The following is an 18443-nucleotide window of genomic DNA, read 5'->3' on the forward strand; positions in this document are numbered from 1 at the left end:
CCTTATGCTCCCAGTACCTGCTAACTTCTATTCTACTTTGTGTCTCTATGAACCTGACTGTTCTAGATACTCATATAAGTGGAATCATACAATATTAGTCCTTTTCTCTCTGGTTTATGTCACTTAGCATAATGACTTCAAAGTCCATCCATGTTGTAGCATGTATTTGAATTTCATTCCTCTGTAAAGCTGAGTAATGTTTTATTATGTGCGCATGCCATGTCTTGTCTATCCATTCATCCATCAATGGATACTTGGATTGTTACTACCTTTTGACTATTGTAAATAATGCTGCTGTGAATATTGGTGTAGGTCTAGCATTTTGTATATACCATTTTGTTTAAACCTTAAGCCCTACATTGTTGATGTTAGTCTTCCCATTTTAATAGATTTTAAAACTCAGATCTTCTGGAGGCCTTCTCAAGGTTACCAGCTAGTGATGAGGTGAAGATTTGAATCTTTGGCTCCAAAGCCCATGTTTTCTCTCATTATACGTTATTGTTTTCACTGTAAAATTTGTAATGGGTGTGAATATAGGGTATAAATGGCCTCCTTGGACCTACCTTTTCAGGCTAGTAGATTAGTTGTGAGAACATAATTTAGAGATGTCTAAATTATTATTATTAGCAGTAGTGGTAGTAGTAGTAGTAGTATCTTTTCAGCTTCTGGTGACTTTGTCTAGCTGTTGATTGTGATCCTAGGAAGGTTCTTTTGACTTTAGCTTTCTCTGCCAACCCCTACCCCAAGTTTATTACAGTCTACCCCAGTGTGTGCTCTACTTTTGATTTCCAAACTTGACTCCATGTGCAAAGAAAGCTCATCTGAATTTAGCTAAATAAATTTTCCAGAAAAAAACCCTCATCCCTAAAATGAGCATATTAAATTAAATGATTTCTCAAGTTCTTTCAGCTCTGCGAGTAAAGTGCTGTGAGTTGAATGTTAAAGATGGCAACTACTTCCAAATTCTGAGAGAAAAAAAAGAGAAGCATGATCAAAAAGTGGAGTGGAGAAGTCCAGAGTATATTGGCAAGGCAGAAGAACTTGCTAATGAGTGTTGGAGGCTAAAAGATTTAAAAAAACAAACAGAACTCCCTTCCCCCGCCCTTTGTTTTTTTTTTTTTTTTTTTTTTTTTTACTGCCTAATGAACCCTTCTGAGACTGAGATTGTCCTGATGTTAAATGTTTTCTAATGGTCAAGTTGGCTGAGCAAGCAGATTGAGAGAAACCTAAGGGAGCTGTATCTGAACAAGGTGCATGCAGTTAGGCTCTGACTAAATGAACCCCAGTAATGCAGTTCCCAGAGATTAATGGGCTCCATGGTGTTCAGACAATTTTAGTGTTTCTGACGAGAGTCAGCTTTCCTAGCTCTTCCTTGCTCAAATTATTACATAGTACTTTTACTTAACAGAGCTTTTTACTTAATAGGACACTTATAAAACATTGATATGAAAACATAATGGACTGTACTCAAAGTGTTTTATTTCGAAGAAATATACCTACTTGTTTCTGATGGCAGCACTCCCTGCTTAAATTCCTATTATGCCCATCTGTTCATACAAAATTATATTCATTAGTTAAATCAGAATTTTCACCATTTGTTATCACTCAAGAAAAACATTCTGCCCCTTATCCTCTCTCTTCATTCTACACAACCTTGCAAGCTGCTACTTCTCATTAAAACTCTTCCTCTCCCCACATGTCTTCTCTTCAAAATGCCTGTAGCATCAGCCTCATGTGAGTGGTCTTGGTGGCTCTGTGAATTTGATTTTCTATATAATGAATTTATTTACTAAGCGAACATTTACAAGGAGCAGTAGTGTGTTTGAGGACTATGCCAGACACTGGAGCATGGTGCCAAGCAAAGTAGAAATGGTCCTTGTGCCAAAAGTCTCAGGGACCATTGCAGGGAGATGTGCATGAAATAAATAGCCATTAAATGTTTGGCTGTAATCCAGGTGAGTTGTGCAGAGAAAGGCCAAGGGGTGAGGAGAGCTGGTAATGGGGGATCGGACTTTGGCTGAAGAGGAGAAAAGGAATGAAAGTTCTCTCAGGGCTGATATTAAGCAGAGACTCACAGAACAACTGGAGGGAACTGGGCAGGGCTGGGGTTAGAGCATGTCAGGCAGTGGGAACTGGGAGTCCATTAGCCCTTAGCTGCAGTTGAGCCCGGGGGCTCTATTCAGCCGAACCACAGCAATACTCACATGTCATTGACCTTTGGCTTTCTGAATGTCAATTATCTGTTTCATATTCACTCAATGCATCACTACAGCCTCCTACTTACACTACAACTACTTACCCTGATCTACAAGTATCTTCCTGGAGGTTATAGCATAACAGAGATGGGAGGAGGGGAAGATGAGCATAAAAGGGAAGAGGGACATAAATATAGAAAACTACAGTATATGGGCATAGATGCATGGAGTTGAGTAAATCTAGTTGTGGCAAGAGAGGAAGTAGGTGGGTAGTAGAGAAATTTTGGAATTTCACACAGAAAGAGATAAATGAGGAAGAACCAAAGTACAGGAGAGTGAGAATAATAAAAAGAGAGGTAGATACTATTAATGAAATAACAGAATTCAAGGACTTTTATACCCAGGTTTTCTTTATGTAGGACTTGATTATGGGGCTAACAAGACTGGAAGTGTCACAATTTGGTTTAATTCACTTCCTTCCTTCATTCATTCACTCATTCATTCAACAAATTGTGAGTAAGTGTTTACAAAGTGCTATGAGTTACGTTAGGCGATGGGGATAAATGCCTGATTGAGAACTAGTCTGTGCTATCCTGTTATCCAGTGAAGGAGCAAAGCATATAAACAAATCCTTACATACAGTCAGATAAATGCTGTGAGCAATTCAAGTAAGTGTTTGTAATTAATTACATCCTCTCCATCTCCGTTTCAATATATAGATGGAGATGTCCTAGGAAATAGACAATTTGGTAACCTTTCTTACATTGCCAGTCCACGTTGGTTATAGAAATTCCATGCAGAATGTCATTGCCCTTCTGGCCATAATTGTGGATCTTACACCTGCTTGCATGGTATAGCCTTTCTGAGTTGAGTGCACCTTATTGTGCTCACAAGTTAATAAATTTCTGTTTGTCAGAGTATTGTTGGTTTTGGAGTTATCCTTGTATATGCGATACTCTTTCCAAAAAGCCTCCTCGAAAACATTTTAAGCCACAATAACAGGGTAAATCTCGGCCCTAGAAATTAAGTCCATGGAAGAAAAGAAAGGGGTCATGCATACTTGTTCTAACCATAAGCCTCCCCAAGTGCTCCTGGTGTGACCCTCGTCTCTGTCAGCCCAAACATCAAGTGAGAAACCACTAGGAACAGAGTGTTTGCTCTCTTCTTCTGCAAAATTCAGAATTGGGGTCGCCTTCAGCCAGCTATCCACCATAAGTGGGACTTCAGAGTTTCAGTTTCCACTTGGCTTCCACTGAATATGTGTGTTTAGGAGAAAAGCTAATGTGCTAGTGCCAGTTGTAACCACTCCAAATCATTGTCAGTTTCCAAAGGATAATTTTCCATGTGCTTCTGAGCTCTTTAAAAGAAAATCTCCTTAATTCATGAAATAGTAATCTGAGTTATTGATTTTAAGAATAGTTTCTAGGTACTTGGAGATATTATTAAGTATAATGTGAGTTTCCACTCTTTGTTGCTTAAAGAATGCCTTCAGGAACATTTTGTTTTGTTTATACATGAAACCAAAAATGAGAGTAAACATTTTTTAAAAATCCAGGTTGTAGAACTACCTCCTTAGCCTGTGCCATTCAGATCATTTGGTTCCTGCCCAATTTAGAGAGTCCAAAGCCCATAAAGAATAATCCACTTTGCCTCTCTTCCTGAATACAGGCCATTTCTGCCTCACTCAGAAGATCTGTATCTTCTCCAAGGGATCTGGGCTTATTCCGGTATTTTTCAGATTCCTTATTGTTGAAAAGATGCCTACTCAGAGCCTCTGGTAGAGAAATGGCCCAGGACTGGCTTTATACATCTGTAACAAGTGTCCAGAGGGATCCTAAAGAACATAGCCTGGATACCACTGCTAACATCAGTACTTTTTTGTTTTACTATCCCAGAAACAATCTCTATTCATCTTTAAAACATTTCTGTGAGATAGGCAGGTATTCTAATCCCACTTTTACAGGTGAGGAAACAGAGCGATAAATTTAAGAGCTTTGCCTAAAATCACACAAGTGGGACAGCTGGATTCTGCCTCTAAGTCCTAGGTTCTTTCTTTTATTATAATCTGCTTTTATTTTTTGTATTTTTAAAGACCATGCTTTCTAATCCATAGTCCCATTTTGAATTTTAATTATTCTCTTGAACAATTTTAGAACCCTTTCTGGAAAGGACATTGGGTTTGCGTCTACATTTACTGCAGGAGTAGCAACCAGGAGCCCGTCCCAGCTCCAGGGGTAGACCTTGACCTTGCCTAAGCCAGCTGGAGGCTTGGCTGGAGTGATTGGTTCAGAGATGGGTCCATGACTCAAGTTGGCCCTAGGGAAGCTCAGGATGTATGTTTAATGATTAGAGAACTTTCTCACATAAGTTATAAATAAGGACATTTGGCAGCCATACTACAGCCATGAAAAGAGGCAGATTTCTACAACATGGAAGGTAGAGCAGAGACATTGGTGAAAAGTAAATCCTTGATGGTAGCACTGACCTTTTGGTTCATATGTAACCTGAGCCTTTCCTATTATAGTTATATGGGCCAATAAATTTCCCTTATGATTAAATCCAGTTTGCGTTACATTTTCTGTTACTGCAACTAAAAGCAAATTAACTAACCCCAGTGAATTTAATATCAACAGGGAGTTTAATAAGCATATTCTCCTTTATGTCATCTAAGTTGTCATAAAGCTGTTGAATAGAAGAGATATTAATATGGTTTCCTGGAGCAGGAAAAAAATAATGACATTTGTTTTATGAAAGAATTTCAAAGTACTTAGAACATTGTCAGATACTTAATTATGATTCATAAGTAGTAATGCCACCCTCTCTGCACATCTGTTAGACCAACCCCTGTTTGATCTGGTGTTTGGTATTTGGGCCTGCCTTGTTAGAGGCATTTCATTTGTCCTCCTGGCTCCTTGGGTCTGGAGTTCTGTTTAACACCCCCTGCTACCACCTTGCCACTCAGATTTGGGTCTGCCATGTTCCCCACTTCCTTTCCGGTGACATTGCAACTCAGTTCCACCAAGTCTCATCCCATACTACTGATCCTCATGCTGTCTAGGTGAAGCCAATTAATCTACTCATTTATTTGTTAAATTATTTCACATAAAAGTGTCGAGAACATGTATTAGATTTCTTAGTTGTGAAATGGAAAACCTACTGTAGCTAACTTAAGCAGCATAGAGTTTATTAAATATAAAGAACCTCAAGAAAAGTTCGAAAACTGAGCTTGAATATTACCCAGCTGAGAGCCGAGTAAACAGGAGACACATCTAACCACATCACTGAACTGCTCTGCAAAACACTACCATTATCCCTAGCTGGCACTCAGGACATTAAGTCCTGGATTCCAGAAAGTTCCTACAGCTGCCTCAAAGGAACCAGATGCCTTTGCCACCACACTCTCCTATAAATCTGATCTTCTTCTTTGTGGCCACCAGCTCTCATCACTCACCTCCCAATCCCACACAAGGGTATCCTTTTGACAGAGCTAGGTCTTGCATAGAACCATTGAGTTGTAATAGAGACTAGGAAGTGTGGCTTCATAGGAAGTGAAACTAAAATGGGGGTTAACCTATTTTAGTAAAACAACGTAGTTTCTGCCCTGGACTGGGGACTGGATGCTGCTCTAGGCAGTAGGCTAGAACAGTGAATGAGAGAAACAAAGTCCCTGGCCTAATGAAGCTGAAAGCCAAGTGAGGAAGCAGATTGAAAAAAAAAAAAAGTAAATAAATGAATGTACTTTTACATAGTGATAAGAACTGGAAGAAAAATGAAGTAGATGCATTACTTTTGACAAGGTGTTCGGTGGAAGCCTCTGTGAGGAGACAAGGTTTGAGCAAAGATTTGAATGATGTGAAATAGGAAGCTATAAAAAATCTGGGCAAGATAATCCTAGATAAAAGGAACAACAAATTCAAAGGTGGTGGATGTGGAGACAATCTTGGTATGGTGGAGCAATAGGAAGGCCAATGTGGGCTATGAAAGCACAAGAGAAGATGAAGACAGATAGGTACACAGGGACCAGATCATGCAGGAGTTGAAACATTATGATGTTTCAGGAAGGTAAAGAAATGGGACAGCTTGGGTGGCTCAGCGGTTTAGCTCTGCCTTCAGCCCAGGGCGTGATCCTGGAGACCCGGGATCGAGTCCCACATCGGGCTCCCTGCATGGAGCCTGCTTCTCCCTCTGCCTGTGTCTCTGCCTCTCTTTCTCTCTCTCTGTCTCAAATAAATAAGTAAGTAAATAAATAAATAAATAAATAAATAAATAAATAAATATTTTACAAAAAAAAAAAAGAAAAAGAAATGTTGTGAGCAGGGAAGTGACTTGATATAACATATTTTATAAAGATTTCTCTGTGGCAAGTAGACCAAGGGACCAGGGCAGAGCAGGGAAAAAGAGAAGCAAGGACTGAGTCAAAGCCTTATGTAGTTGTTCAAGGAAAGGATGATAGATGCTTAACCTGGAGTGGTGGCAGAAGAAGTGTGAAAAGTGGTCCAATTCTGGGCAAGTCTTTTAGGTAAAACTAGTAGAAATTGCTGATGGATTGCATTTCAGAAAGGGGAAATAACAATGATGCCCAGGGTTGTGGCCGGTGCCCTTAGGTAGAATGGTGGTGCCATTAAGAATGATCGGAGAGCCCAGAAATGAATCAGATTTGTGGAGAGAGGGAGAGAGGATCAAGAATAGGCATCCAAGTGGAGATTTAGGGTTGCCACAGAGATAGCAGCTCAGGGAACAGGTGGAAGCTGATGGGGGAGATGTCAGGATATATGTATATGCCAGGTGATTGGATGAGATTTAATAGGGAGAGGGTATAGATAAGAAAGAGAAGAGGATCAAGGACTAAGCCCTGGAGCACTCCAATATTTATAATTTAGAAAGAAGGAAAGGAGGATTCGTTAACTAGTATTTAAGGAAAGATGGAAACCTGGGAAGTGTGGTGCCCTAGTTATCAATGAATAAAGTGTTTCCAAAAGAAGGCAGTGAGTTCCTGTGTTGAATGCTTACTCAACTCAGAGATCTAATAAGATGGCAATAAATGTTTTGAGTACAACAGGGGTTGCTGATAACCTTGGCAAGAGCCATCTTAGTTTTTAGACTAGTGGGCATGCAGGATGAGAATGATCTAGGTGAGAGAGGGAAATTGATGCAGAAGAGAAAGGTTAATTGTAGGAGCAAGGTAGATGAGAGAAGAAGAGGGAGAGGATGGGGCACTGGCCTTAGAAGGAGCAGTTTGGTGACACAAGGAAGGACAGAGTGTGGGGGGCATTTGATGGTGGGACAGGAGATGGCTATGGTCAGGCTCCTCACTTCTAATGGAAGGGTATGTGGCCATCAGCTAAGACTGAAGGCAGGGAGAGAGGCTGGGTGGAGGTCTGAAACAAAAGGATAAGATGTGAAGGCTTCATTTCTGAGAGTGGAGAAGTAATTTTTGAGAGAAATATCACAAGGTATCTGGTTTGTAGTAAAATCTCTGGTCATTAATTTAAAGCAGGACCAGTGGTTTTGTCCCAAACAGCCTTTAAAATATCAAGATAAGAAGCTTTTGCACAGCAAAGGATACAGTCAACAAAACTAAAAGACAACCTACAGAATGGGAGAAGATATTTGCAAATGACGTATCAGATAAAGGGCTGGTTTCCAAGATCTATAAAGAACTTATTAAACTCAACACCAAGGAAACAAACAATCCAATCATGAAATGGGCAAAAGACATGAAGAGAAATCTCACAGAGGAAGACATAGACATGGCCAACATGCACATGAGAAAATGCTCTGCATCACTTGCCATCAGGGAAATACAAATCAAAACCACAATGAGATACCACCTCACACCAGTGAGAATGGGGAAAATTAACAAGGCAGGAAACAACAAATGTTGGAGAAGATGCGGAGAAAGGGAACCCTCTTACACTGTTGGTGGGAATGTGAACTGGTGCAGCCACTCTGGAAAACTGTGTGGAGGTTCCTCAAAGAGTTAAAAATATACCTGCCCTATGACCCAGCAATTGCACTGTTGGGGATTTACCCCAAAGATACAGATGCAGTGAAACACAGGGACACCCGCACCCCGATGTTTATAGCAGCAATGGCCACAATAGCCAAACTGTGGAAGGAGCCTCGGTGTCCATGGAAAGATGAATGGATAAAGAAGATGTGGTCTATGTGTACAATGGAATATTCCTCAGCCATTAGAAATGACAAGTACCCACCATTTGCTTCAACGTGGATGGAACTGGAGGGTATGATGCTGAGTGAAATAAGTCAATCGGAGAAGGACAAACATATGTTCTCATTCATTTGGGGAATATAAATAATAGTAAAAGGGAATAGAAGGGAAGGGAGAAGAAATGTGTGGGAAATATCAGAAAGGGAGACAGAACATAAAGACTCCTAACTCTGGGAAACGAACTAGGGGTGGTGGAAGGGGAGGAGGGCGGGGGGTGGGGGTGAATGGGTGACGGGCACTGAGGGGGGCACTTGACGGGATGAGCATTGGGTGTTATTCTGTATGTTGATAAATTGAACACCAATAAAAAATAAATTTATTATAAAAAAAAACCAATCTTGTTTTGTAAACCAAGGGAGTAGGAGTTCTGATGGTGGGGATTACACACCTGAGAGGAAGGAAGATTAGAACAATGGTAGGTGTTAGCAGAGGTATTTTCAAGAGTCAGGCCTTGTGATGCCCAGGTCTGTGGGTACCTTATTCCTGATGCTTGGGATAGACATCCGAGCCCTGGGTTCATCTTCCCAGGAAAACCCTGAGCCCCTGGTGGCTCCGTTTGGGGACAAGTCCACAGCAGCCTTTCATCCAGCTAGTACCTTCCTATTAAGTGAAGAGTAAGGCAAGTGAGCCTTAGCTGAACAAATGTAAACTTCACCCATCACTTAGAATGGTAGCAAACACCTGTACAGCACTGGGCTAGGTACTTTTCAAAGTAATTTGTGCATTTTAACTCTTAATTATCCCAACTCCCTACAAGATAAATATTATTTTTTCTGTGTTTTACAGTTGAGGACACTGAGACAGGGATGTTGAGTGACATGCGCTAGTAAGGCTAGAATTTGGACCTGGACAATATGGTACCAGATTCTTGGGTCTCCACCACTAACCCCTGCTGTCTCTCATAGTTCTTATTTATTGCTCTGCATCTTCTACCTTGAAGATGGGTCGTATAGATCAATTTTGATAGGATTATAAAAATCTGGCATGATCATGATTTACATGAATTTTCCAATGGCTGAAAACAGGATAATAATATATCCTATTCTATGCCAAGTTATATCATCTGTCCAAAAATTACAGTGTTCATGGGTTATGTTTTAGGTAAGTTTACTTCCCTCCATCTCCACCATTATTGTACCAAATCTTGTTAAGATATTTAGTCTGAGCTCAAGTTTTAGATGTCAGCCTGCATTCAATTATGATTTCTGTTTGAATGTTCACTGCAGTTGCAGCTTAGCTGAGCATCAGATGTGCATTTTCTGCTAATCTAATGCCCTTATTTTTCTACTGTGCCACAGGTGATCATTGCTCTTTCCGAAAAACACCGTGCACACATTCCCTACAGGAACTCCATGATGACCAGTGTCCTAAGAGACAGTTTGGGAGGGAACTGCATGACGACCATGATTGCAACACTGTCTTTAGAGAAAAGGAATATTGACGTATGTTGGGGTTCTTTCTGGAGATCTCAATCTGAGTTTCTGTTGCTAGTTTATGAGACGGAGTTGAGGCTCCTGGGTGGGTTTCCATCTTTTCAGCTGTTTGGGATATGCTCTGGGTTATAAACACCCTACAGAGAGCATAGTTTTGGTTTATTTGCCAGCATTATAATTACCCCATTTGAGAATGAACTTCACACAGCCTGGGAGATAGGAAGAAGGCTCATACACAAATTTTGGGAAGCCTGTTACTGGGTTAGTCATCTTGGCCAGAAGACATGAGAGAGGAGACTGATTAGCTTCTGTTCCCTTCTGTTCCTGATTACTAAGATACCTTGGAGGCATCTCTACGATGTGTCCCTTAGACACGTCACTGAGTGCAGCACACAGGATGCTTTGTCAGGGGCTGACTACTGACTGGCTTTCATGGGCTGTTTTAAAGTCAGCTTCATGTTTTATGCATTTCAGTCCAGTGCTTGGAATCCAAACTTTCTCCAGAAGAGGAAAACAGGAAGTGGCAGGGTGTCTTCCAAAACAAGGCCAAGCCCTAAGTGCATTCGAAGATGCCTTGAAAAGCCTCTTTTTGGCCTGTTACAAATGTTTATTTTGTAGTCTTTCATGTTTGTGGATTATAATAGTACCTGCTATGATTATGATTTATATATGTGGTTCTGGTTTAATAGATCAGTACTTGAAAAATACATATCAGTCACCACGTAGGAGCTCATGATCTCCCACATTTTTGGTACTGGTCATTTTACAAAGCCAAAGTAAAACTGTAACAAAATGATGTCCTAGAGCAAAGATTCCTAATTTGGAGGTATGTTTCCTCATTGTATTTTGTACATGTCACTCTTTAGGTGTGCTTCTTTCTTCTGTGAACAAAAATTAGTTGTTATCTCTCTGAGCCATAACATTTTAAGGAGTTATTTTGCTTTCTAGGAGTCTATATCGACCTGCAGATTTGCACAACGAGTGGCACTCATAAAGAATGAAGCCGTTCTTAATGAAGAAATCGATCCCAGATTAGTAAGCAAATTTGAACTTAAACTATGTTAGAAAAAAAAAATCAAAGTAGATCAAAAATCAGCAAAATTCAAGAGGCATGTCCTTTGTACTAGGCAATGTATTAAATATTGGAAACATGTTAATTTATTTAATTCTCACAACTTTATGAGTAGATATCATCTCTATCCCCACTTTACAGATGACAAAACTGAGGCATAGAAATGTTAAATAATTTGTTAAGAGTCACAGCCTCCTATATGTGACAGAGCCAGGATTCAAGTGCAAATGATCTGACTCAAGGGCCTCCCACCTGCAGTCCTATCAGTCCACTCCTAGAATGTGTAGTGAGTCCCGAGGACATGTGCTATGCAGTCATGGCTAGTTATATTTACATGCAGGTGGTACCCTTTCAGAAAATACCAGTTTAACAATCTAGAGATAATAATAATAGACCATCTTTTTTTTTTTTTAGACCATCTTTTATAAAAGCTAACAGAGAGACAGAAGTTGTAAAGGTTATATAGTTGAACCATATTTAGCGTTAACTGTCCTGTTACTTACTTAAGAGATTTAAAAAGTTAATCATTGGGGCACCTGGTGGCTCAGTCAGTTAAACATCCAAATCTTGATTTTGGCTCAGGTCATGATCTCAGGGTCCTGAGATCGAGCCGTGTGTTGGGCTTCAGGCTTAGCAAGGAGTCTACTTGAGATTCTCTCTCTCCCTTTCCCTCTGCCCTTCCTCCGGCACTTGTACACACTTGCTGTCTCTCCCTCTCTCTCTCTCTCTCTCTCTCTCTAAAAATAAATAAATAAATCTTTTAAAAAACTAATCATTGGTTGAGTCCATGGAAAAATAGCCAAACTTCTAGTTTTATAACAATGCATCCTGCTTTATTAGAGTGAATTTTTTTAAAGCAAAAATATTTGCAAGTTCCATGACTCAGATCCTCATTTTAAATGCAGATGTTTTCTCTCTATTTTGTTAGTCTTCTCTAAATTAAATACAACATGGAATCAACTTACACCAACATTGAAAATGTAGAAATTAAATATTTTAATTTTGTACATTGCCAAATTAAGATTATATTACTTTTCAAATCACTCAGCTTTTAAAATTTTCTCTAGAACATAAGCTGGCGTAAGCTTAGCAGTATGTGTTATATAAAGGGTGTGAAATCTCACCAATAATGCTTCATTTATAAATTTCTCAAATTCCAAAAAAAAGCGCCTTCTCAAATTCTCTATTACTCATATTAATTGTTTCCTTTTGATTTTTGTTCTGTATCCCCTGAAACCATTGCACAGACATATAAAGACAAAAGAGATTAAAAGAGTAATGGGGTTATTGGCTTTACTCTGCTTTCCTCAGGAGCTTGAGCTGCTCAAATGGAAATCTTTGGAGAAACCAAATGGGTGAGGCAGGGTCTCTTTCCAGCACAGGTCTGGTCAGACACCAGCATCACACAGTGCCCTTCCTGGAAGAAGGAGTCAGAATTCAAAGGCATGAGTCAAGTGGAAGAGAACTCATAGGATGAATTCTTCTGCCATCCGTGCCTCACCAGCAAGCAGCCCTGTAGCATCACAGAGCAGCCTGAGAAAGACAGTCATGAGTCGTTAGCCCAAAAACAGAAAGTAGTGTGTAATTGAAGGAAAATGAACATATTAAGTGCTAGAGAGGTGTTTTTCTTTAAATTTGGCTAGAGAGACTTTGAGGGAACTTGAGGAATGTAGAGAAAGGTGAACATTGTCATGTATTTGATGTAGGGCTACAAGAAATGTAAAGAAGAGAGAAACCTGAATCAAAGCTGACAGCTGCTAATTGAACAAATAGTGAGGCCTTCCTGGTGCAGAGCAATCTGGCAATTGACAAGTATTATCTCCTGGTCTCTTTTATAATTAATGGCTTTTAAAAACTGATATGACTTCATGACTTTATGGACAAAGCTTTTCTCAAGCACAGGTGGCAATTGTAAATTTGCCCTCAAAGCCACCCAAAACACAACTTGGATAAGATTTCCAATATTTTACTCTAAAACTCCAATGGCACAGGTGAATCCAAAGCCAGCCCTCTAGGATCGGGTTTGCCAGGGTTGTAATTTGCTCTCTTTACAAGTATTGATACCTCAGTAAGACAAGGTGATAGAAGAATTGTGAAGAGGCCAGAGTCTGTGGTGACTCAGCATGGGCCAAAATCTCCTAAGGATGGCTCTCATTCCAAAGTTTCTACAGTAATTTGATGGGAGGTGTGACTGTAATAATCTCAAAATCATGAAAAGTTGGCTTAGTTTTGAGATTTCTGTTCAGTAACAGAAGTTAATTTGGTTGTTAGATTTGAGTTTGAAAGCTTTAGTAGAAATAGAAAATATGTCATCAATATTAATTTAGTAGGGGGAGGCGATACAAACAAATGATGCACGTAGCTCCTGCCTAGGGATTTTCACTCTAGAGCTTGATGATTTTGAGTATGTTTCTGAAAAGAAGCAAACAACTCAAACCCACCCAATCCTGTTCATTTAAATGAAATTCTAGGAGCACTGACATATTCAAAATACTCAGTATCCTGTTCTTTGGAGCTTTTGGTCCTGCCAGTGTGGCAGAGATAATCTGAACCCCGCCTATATATAAAATTTAATGAGCACTTTTGAAATCTATGTCTGAGGTTGAATGAGGTAAGGGAATTCCCCAGGGCCCAAAACCAAAGCTGAAGTTGCAGTCGTTCTGGAGTAAAGGGGTGAAGGGAATTGTAAGAAAGACCTCAGAGTTGGAGCCCTGGAACCTTGGAAGATGGATGATGGACCTGACATCCTGTCTGCTTCCCAACATAAAACCAGTGCAAGAGTGAACCAGGAAGGAAATCAATCTGCCCACTGGCATAGGGAGAAGCTAGGGAAGCTTATCTGCCTTAGCTTAGACTTTAGGTGAAGCAAAATGTGGTTTCCCTCGCAATTTGAAATCCTAACTAAGGCTCTGGTTCACATGGGTTTGAAATTCAAACTTACAGACTCCCTTGGTCTGATAAACCCCAAGCCAAGAAGTTAGATAAATGAACAACAGAATAAATACAAAAAAGTAGAAAGACAGAAATTAAAAAGTATAAAAATGACTGAAAATAAAACCCAAAGCAAAGACACAGTGGAAAGGAGCAACAAAACTCAGTTTTTAGTCTATTAATAAAATGAGAAAATCTCTGGAAAGATTAATGAAGAAAAGAATAAAGAAGGCAGAAATCAACTCAGCATTTGGAATGAAAAGGGGACTTAGCTATACATACAGTAGATATCTTCAAATAATAAAATAGTTTGAATGACTTTATGGCAATACATTTTACAACAAAATGTACAATTTTCTATAAAAACATAACACTGAAGCTAATGCAAGAAGAGTTTTGTTTTATTTTTTTAAGAAGAATTTTTTAAAACATCAATAGATCTATGACTAATAAATAGACTCAATAAGAACAAAGCTACCAAAAGGAGAGAAAAAAAGAGGAAGAAAAGAAAGGGGAAAGGAGAGGTGGAAGGGAAGAGTGAGGGAGAGAAAGAAAGCAGGAGGGAAGGATGGAACAGACTCCATGTTTTTTTAAGTTTAGTAAATATTGAAGGAAGAATATAAATTTAATTCACCCTGCTAATTCTTGTTTTAGGAATTTTGTATCATGGTTATATGATTATTACTATGATATGTGGTAGCATGAGCTATTTGAGCTCATTTTAAGAATTTAAAGATAGTGTATCATTAGAAAACATGTCAATGTATATAGCAAAAGAAAGAGCCATGGGAAAAATAAACACCATATTTCAGGTAATGGTAATGAGGGATTCATTTAGAGAAGGCTCTACAGAGAGGTTCAGGCTTCCAAAGTATCTGTAATGTTTTATTTCTTAAGCTAAGTAGTAGGTATATTGGTGTTCACTTAAGTAGTGGGTTTACAAGACATCCTTTATATCTTTTTGTATATCTGAAGTAGTTCATAACAAAAGAAAATCACATGAATCAAGGTGATTCATCATATTCACAGTTGAAAAGAGAAAAAATTATATGATCACATCACTAGATGAAGAAAAGGCATTTTTAACATTAAACATTCATCTGTAGTTTGAAAAGACTCATCAAACTATGAATATCAGTGAACAGCTTTAAAGTGATTAAGGGTATCAACCAAAAACTACAGCAAACATTTTGAAGGTGAAATGTTAGAAGTAATAAGATAAGAATGTCTGAAGCATTATACTTGGAAGTCTTAGTTAGGACAGAGACAATTTAAAAAAAAAAAAAAGTATGAGGATTTGAAAAGAAGAAAGCATCTGTCGTTACTTGCAGACAATTTGATTGCTTAGAACATCTAAGTATATTTAATGATAAACAACCAAAACAATGTTCAGAAAATTATTTGGTACAAAATCCCCACATAAAAATTATTCACCTTCCTATAAATCAAAAGCTAACAATTAGAAAATGTAATTTTACAAAAATTTCACTAATAATGGCAACAAAAACTTTAACATTCTAGGAAAAATATATAATTAAACATATATTTATAGAGAATATGATAGACCTTTATTGAAAGGAATCAGTAGGAAGCCATACTATGTTCATGAATGAAATGATTCAACATCACTAATTTGATAAGTCTTAACCAAATTACCCTTACCAAATTTATTTCCAGTTAAAAATTGAGGAGGACATTTGGTGGAATTTTACAAACTGGGTCTCAAACTTATACAAAAGAACAAATGACTAAGAATAGCCGTATCTATTTTGGAAAAGAATAAAATGGAAGGGGCTTGTTCTATCTAGATGTCAAAATTTCCTAAGGTATAATAATTAGAATAGCATAGTATTGCCACCTATATAGTCAAGAACATAATGTTTTTAACCAATAGCCCAGAAAAAGACACATTTATATGTAGAAACATGTTATATAAGAATTATAATAGCAAACCTTGCATGGTTAGTTGTATAAAATATAAATTAGATCTATATCCCATATTTTATACAAAACAAAGGTCTAATGTGAAAAGCAAAGCTTTAAAACTTTTATAAGAACACATAGGGAAATATTCCTCTGGTTTTAGGTAAAATAGATTTTAAGAAGACACAAAAATGCAACTCATAATGGAAGAAGTCGATAATAAATATACTGAAACTTAAAATCTTCACTTAACAGAAAGAATGCCAGAAAATTAAAAACATGGTATAGATTGGAAGAAATCTATGTATCTTACATAAAACTAACAAAGGATTCAGGTGCTTGGGTGGCTTAGTCTGTTAAGCATCTGTCTTTGGCTCAGGTCATGATCCCAGGGTCCTGGGATGGAGTCCTGCATCAGGCTCCCTGCTGAGCAGGAAGCCTGCTTCTCCCTCTCCCTCTGCCTGCCCCTCCCCCTGCCTGTTCTCTCTCTCTCTCTCTCTCTCTCTCTCTCTCTTTTGCTGTTTCTCAAAATAAAGAAAAATTTTAAATTAAAAAAAACTAACAAAGGATTCATATATAAAGAAACCTGCATGCAGATCAATAAGGAAGAATAAAACAACTCAACTGAAATATGAGCAAGAATGTAAATAAGTAATTTACAGAAAAGGAACCCCAAACAGCCAATATACATATGCAATGATAATCAACCTCCATAATAATCAGAAAATGCAGATTGGAACTAAATGAGGTACCATTTTACAATTTCCAAAGTGGCAACATTAAATTATCTGTCAACACTACATACGTGGTGAAGTAAATTTGGGGAAACAGGAAAGAATATATACATGTTGCTGATAAAGAATGTAAGTTTATACACCTACTCTGAAGAGCAGTTTAGCAATATTTACTAAAGGGAAGATGCACATACTCTACAACCACACAGTTTTATTTCTAAGTGGACCCTATAGAGTGACTCACATATGTGCCCAGAGATTTATAGTGTTCACAGCAACACTGTTTATAATAGCAAAAGTGAAAATCCTAAATGTGCATCAACAGGAGACATGGATAAATTGTGATATATTCCTTTACTGAAATAGTATATATCCATGAAACTAATGAACTAGAGCCACATGAAGCAATATAAATAATCTCAAAAACAATGTGAGGAAGAAAAAACAAGTTGCCATTCCATGTGGTAGTAACATTTACATAAATTTAAAGCATTGCCAACGATACCATATATGATTTGCAATTATATCCATCCAGATGGAGTAAATATATGAAAACATGCAGACAAATGCTCCCCACTAAATGCAGTACAGTGATCACCCCAGGAAGGACAGAAAGAGAACAGGAATTGTGGGCTCTGGCTATATAAGTAATGTTTTATTTGTTAAAATGAATTCTAGAACAATTTTGACAAAATGTTAAGATTTCACAAAGCCTAGTGGTAGATACAGGGGTGGCTTTTACATCATCTTCTGTACGTTTTTGTATCCTCACAATTGTTTGTAATTTTCAGAGATGTATGTTCTCTGTCACCACATTCCCTTTAATGAGGAGCTGACATTCATTCTCCCACCTTGCCATTTGTAGATGATTATACGCCTTCAAAAAGAAATCCAAGAACTGAAGGATGAACTGGCCATTTTCACTGGGGAGCAGAGGACAGAGGCACTCTCAGACGCAGAGCTCCTTCAGTAAGCCTGCAGACTTTTTTTTCTTTTTCTTTAACAGTGAAAGTTTGTGTTAACTTCTTTGTTGGCCCTAATGTTATGAATTCACCTCAAAGCATGAAGGTCTCTGGGGACAGTCTGAAATTGCATTTAGGCGCCAGTTAAGAGTGGCGGCTTTCCACGAAAAGCTGGATAAGGCTGGCAGTGTTTTTGCCGCCTCAGCTTTGAGGAAGTAAAGAACAGAGCATATAAAGGATGGGAATATCCTTCTCATGCCAGCTGAAGAGAAGGGATCGTATAATAGTCAGGCAATTTTAAAACATACACACCAAACACTGGTAAGCTGTGGATCTCAGATCTGAAAGGAATTCAAGAAACGTCCTTTGTATTAAAAAGCATCTTGCTGCAAGCACCAGTTTATCCCATGCCAAGGTAAGCTCTCTCCTTTAATAAATAGATGGCCCATGTATTATAGTTCAGACACGCAAAATGGGAATGAAAGCAGGGATTCAGGGCTTTTCTACAAGCGTGGCATCGTTCAGGGCCTTTTATATTTGCAGCCATGTGGCATATCGGTGGCACAATGTGGCTCTCATTCTCTCTCTGATCGTGAGCCACAGTGGTGAGCTTTCTTGTTGTTTCTTTGCAGTTTATGAAGCATTTGTGGAGTGAATAATTGGCTGGGCTTAGAAGGCAGTGATATTCTCTATTTCCAAATGAGAAATAGAGCTACACAAGATTTTTCTAAGGCTTTAGTATCATTTCACCTAATCCTCTCCCAACAGAGAAAATGGTAAATAATAGAGATGATGAAAATATTTTCTTTAAACTGTTTCATGGCTGTGCCTGGAAGTAGGTCTAAAGCTTGAGGAGGCCTTAAGCAAGGTTTCCACTATAATCAAAGCTTTCACTCCTCTAGCATGCCATTTCGTAATTCCAGAACACTATGTTTAATAATAGGAGAGGGTCCTAAGCCTT

At 38.5% G+C, this 18443-nt stretch overlaps 1 protein-coding gene across 19 annotated transcripts in view; it reads left to right on the forward strand.

Moving 5' to 3' along the window:
* Positions 1-18443, forward strand: part of KIF6 (kinesin family member 6) — a 380711-nt gene that overhangs the window by 125380 nt on the left and 236888 nt on the right. For 18 of the 19 annotated variants that reach the window (XM_072833153.1, XM_072833146.1, XM_072833145.1 and 15 more), the window contains 3 exons: positions 9726-9869; positions 10809-10895; positions 17386-17489. In XM_072833153.1, the coding sequence (XP_072689254.1) occupies positions 9726-9869; positions 10809-10895; positions 17386-17489 (335 nt within the window). Of the gene's footprint in view, positions 1-9725; positions 9870-10808; positions 10896-17385; positions 17490-17651; positions 17898-18443 lie in introns of those variants that run through there. The other variant, XM_072833164.1, reaches the window with a different exon arrangement.

The sequence above is a fragment of the Canis lupus genome, chromosome 7 (genome assembly GCF_048164855.1).
Source record: "Canis lupus baileyi chromosome 7, mCanLup2.hap1, whole genome shotgun sequence".
Lineage (NCBI taxonomy): Eukaryota > Metazoa > Chordata > Mammalia > Carnivora > Canidae > Canis > Canis lupus.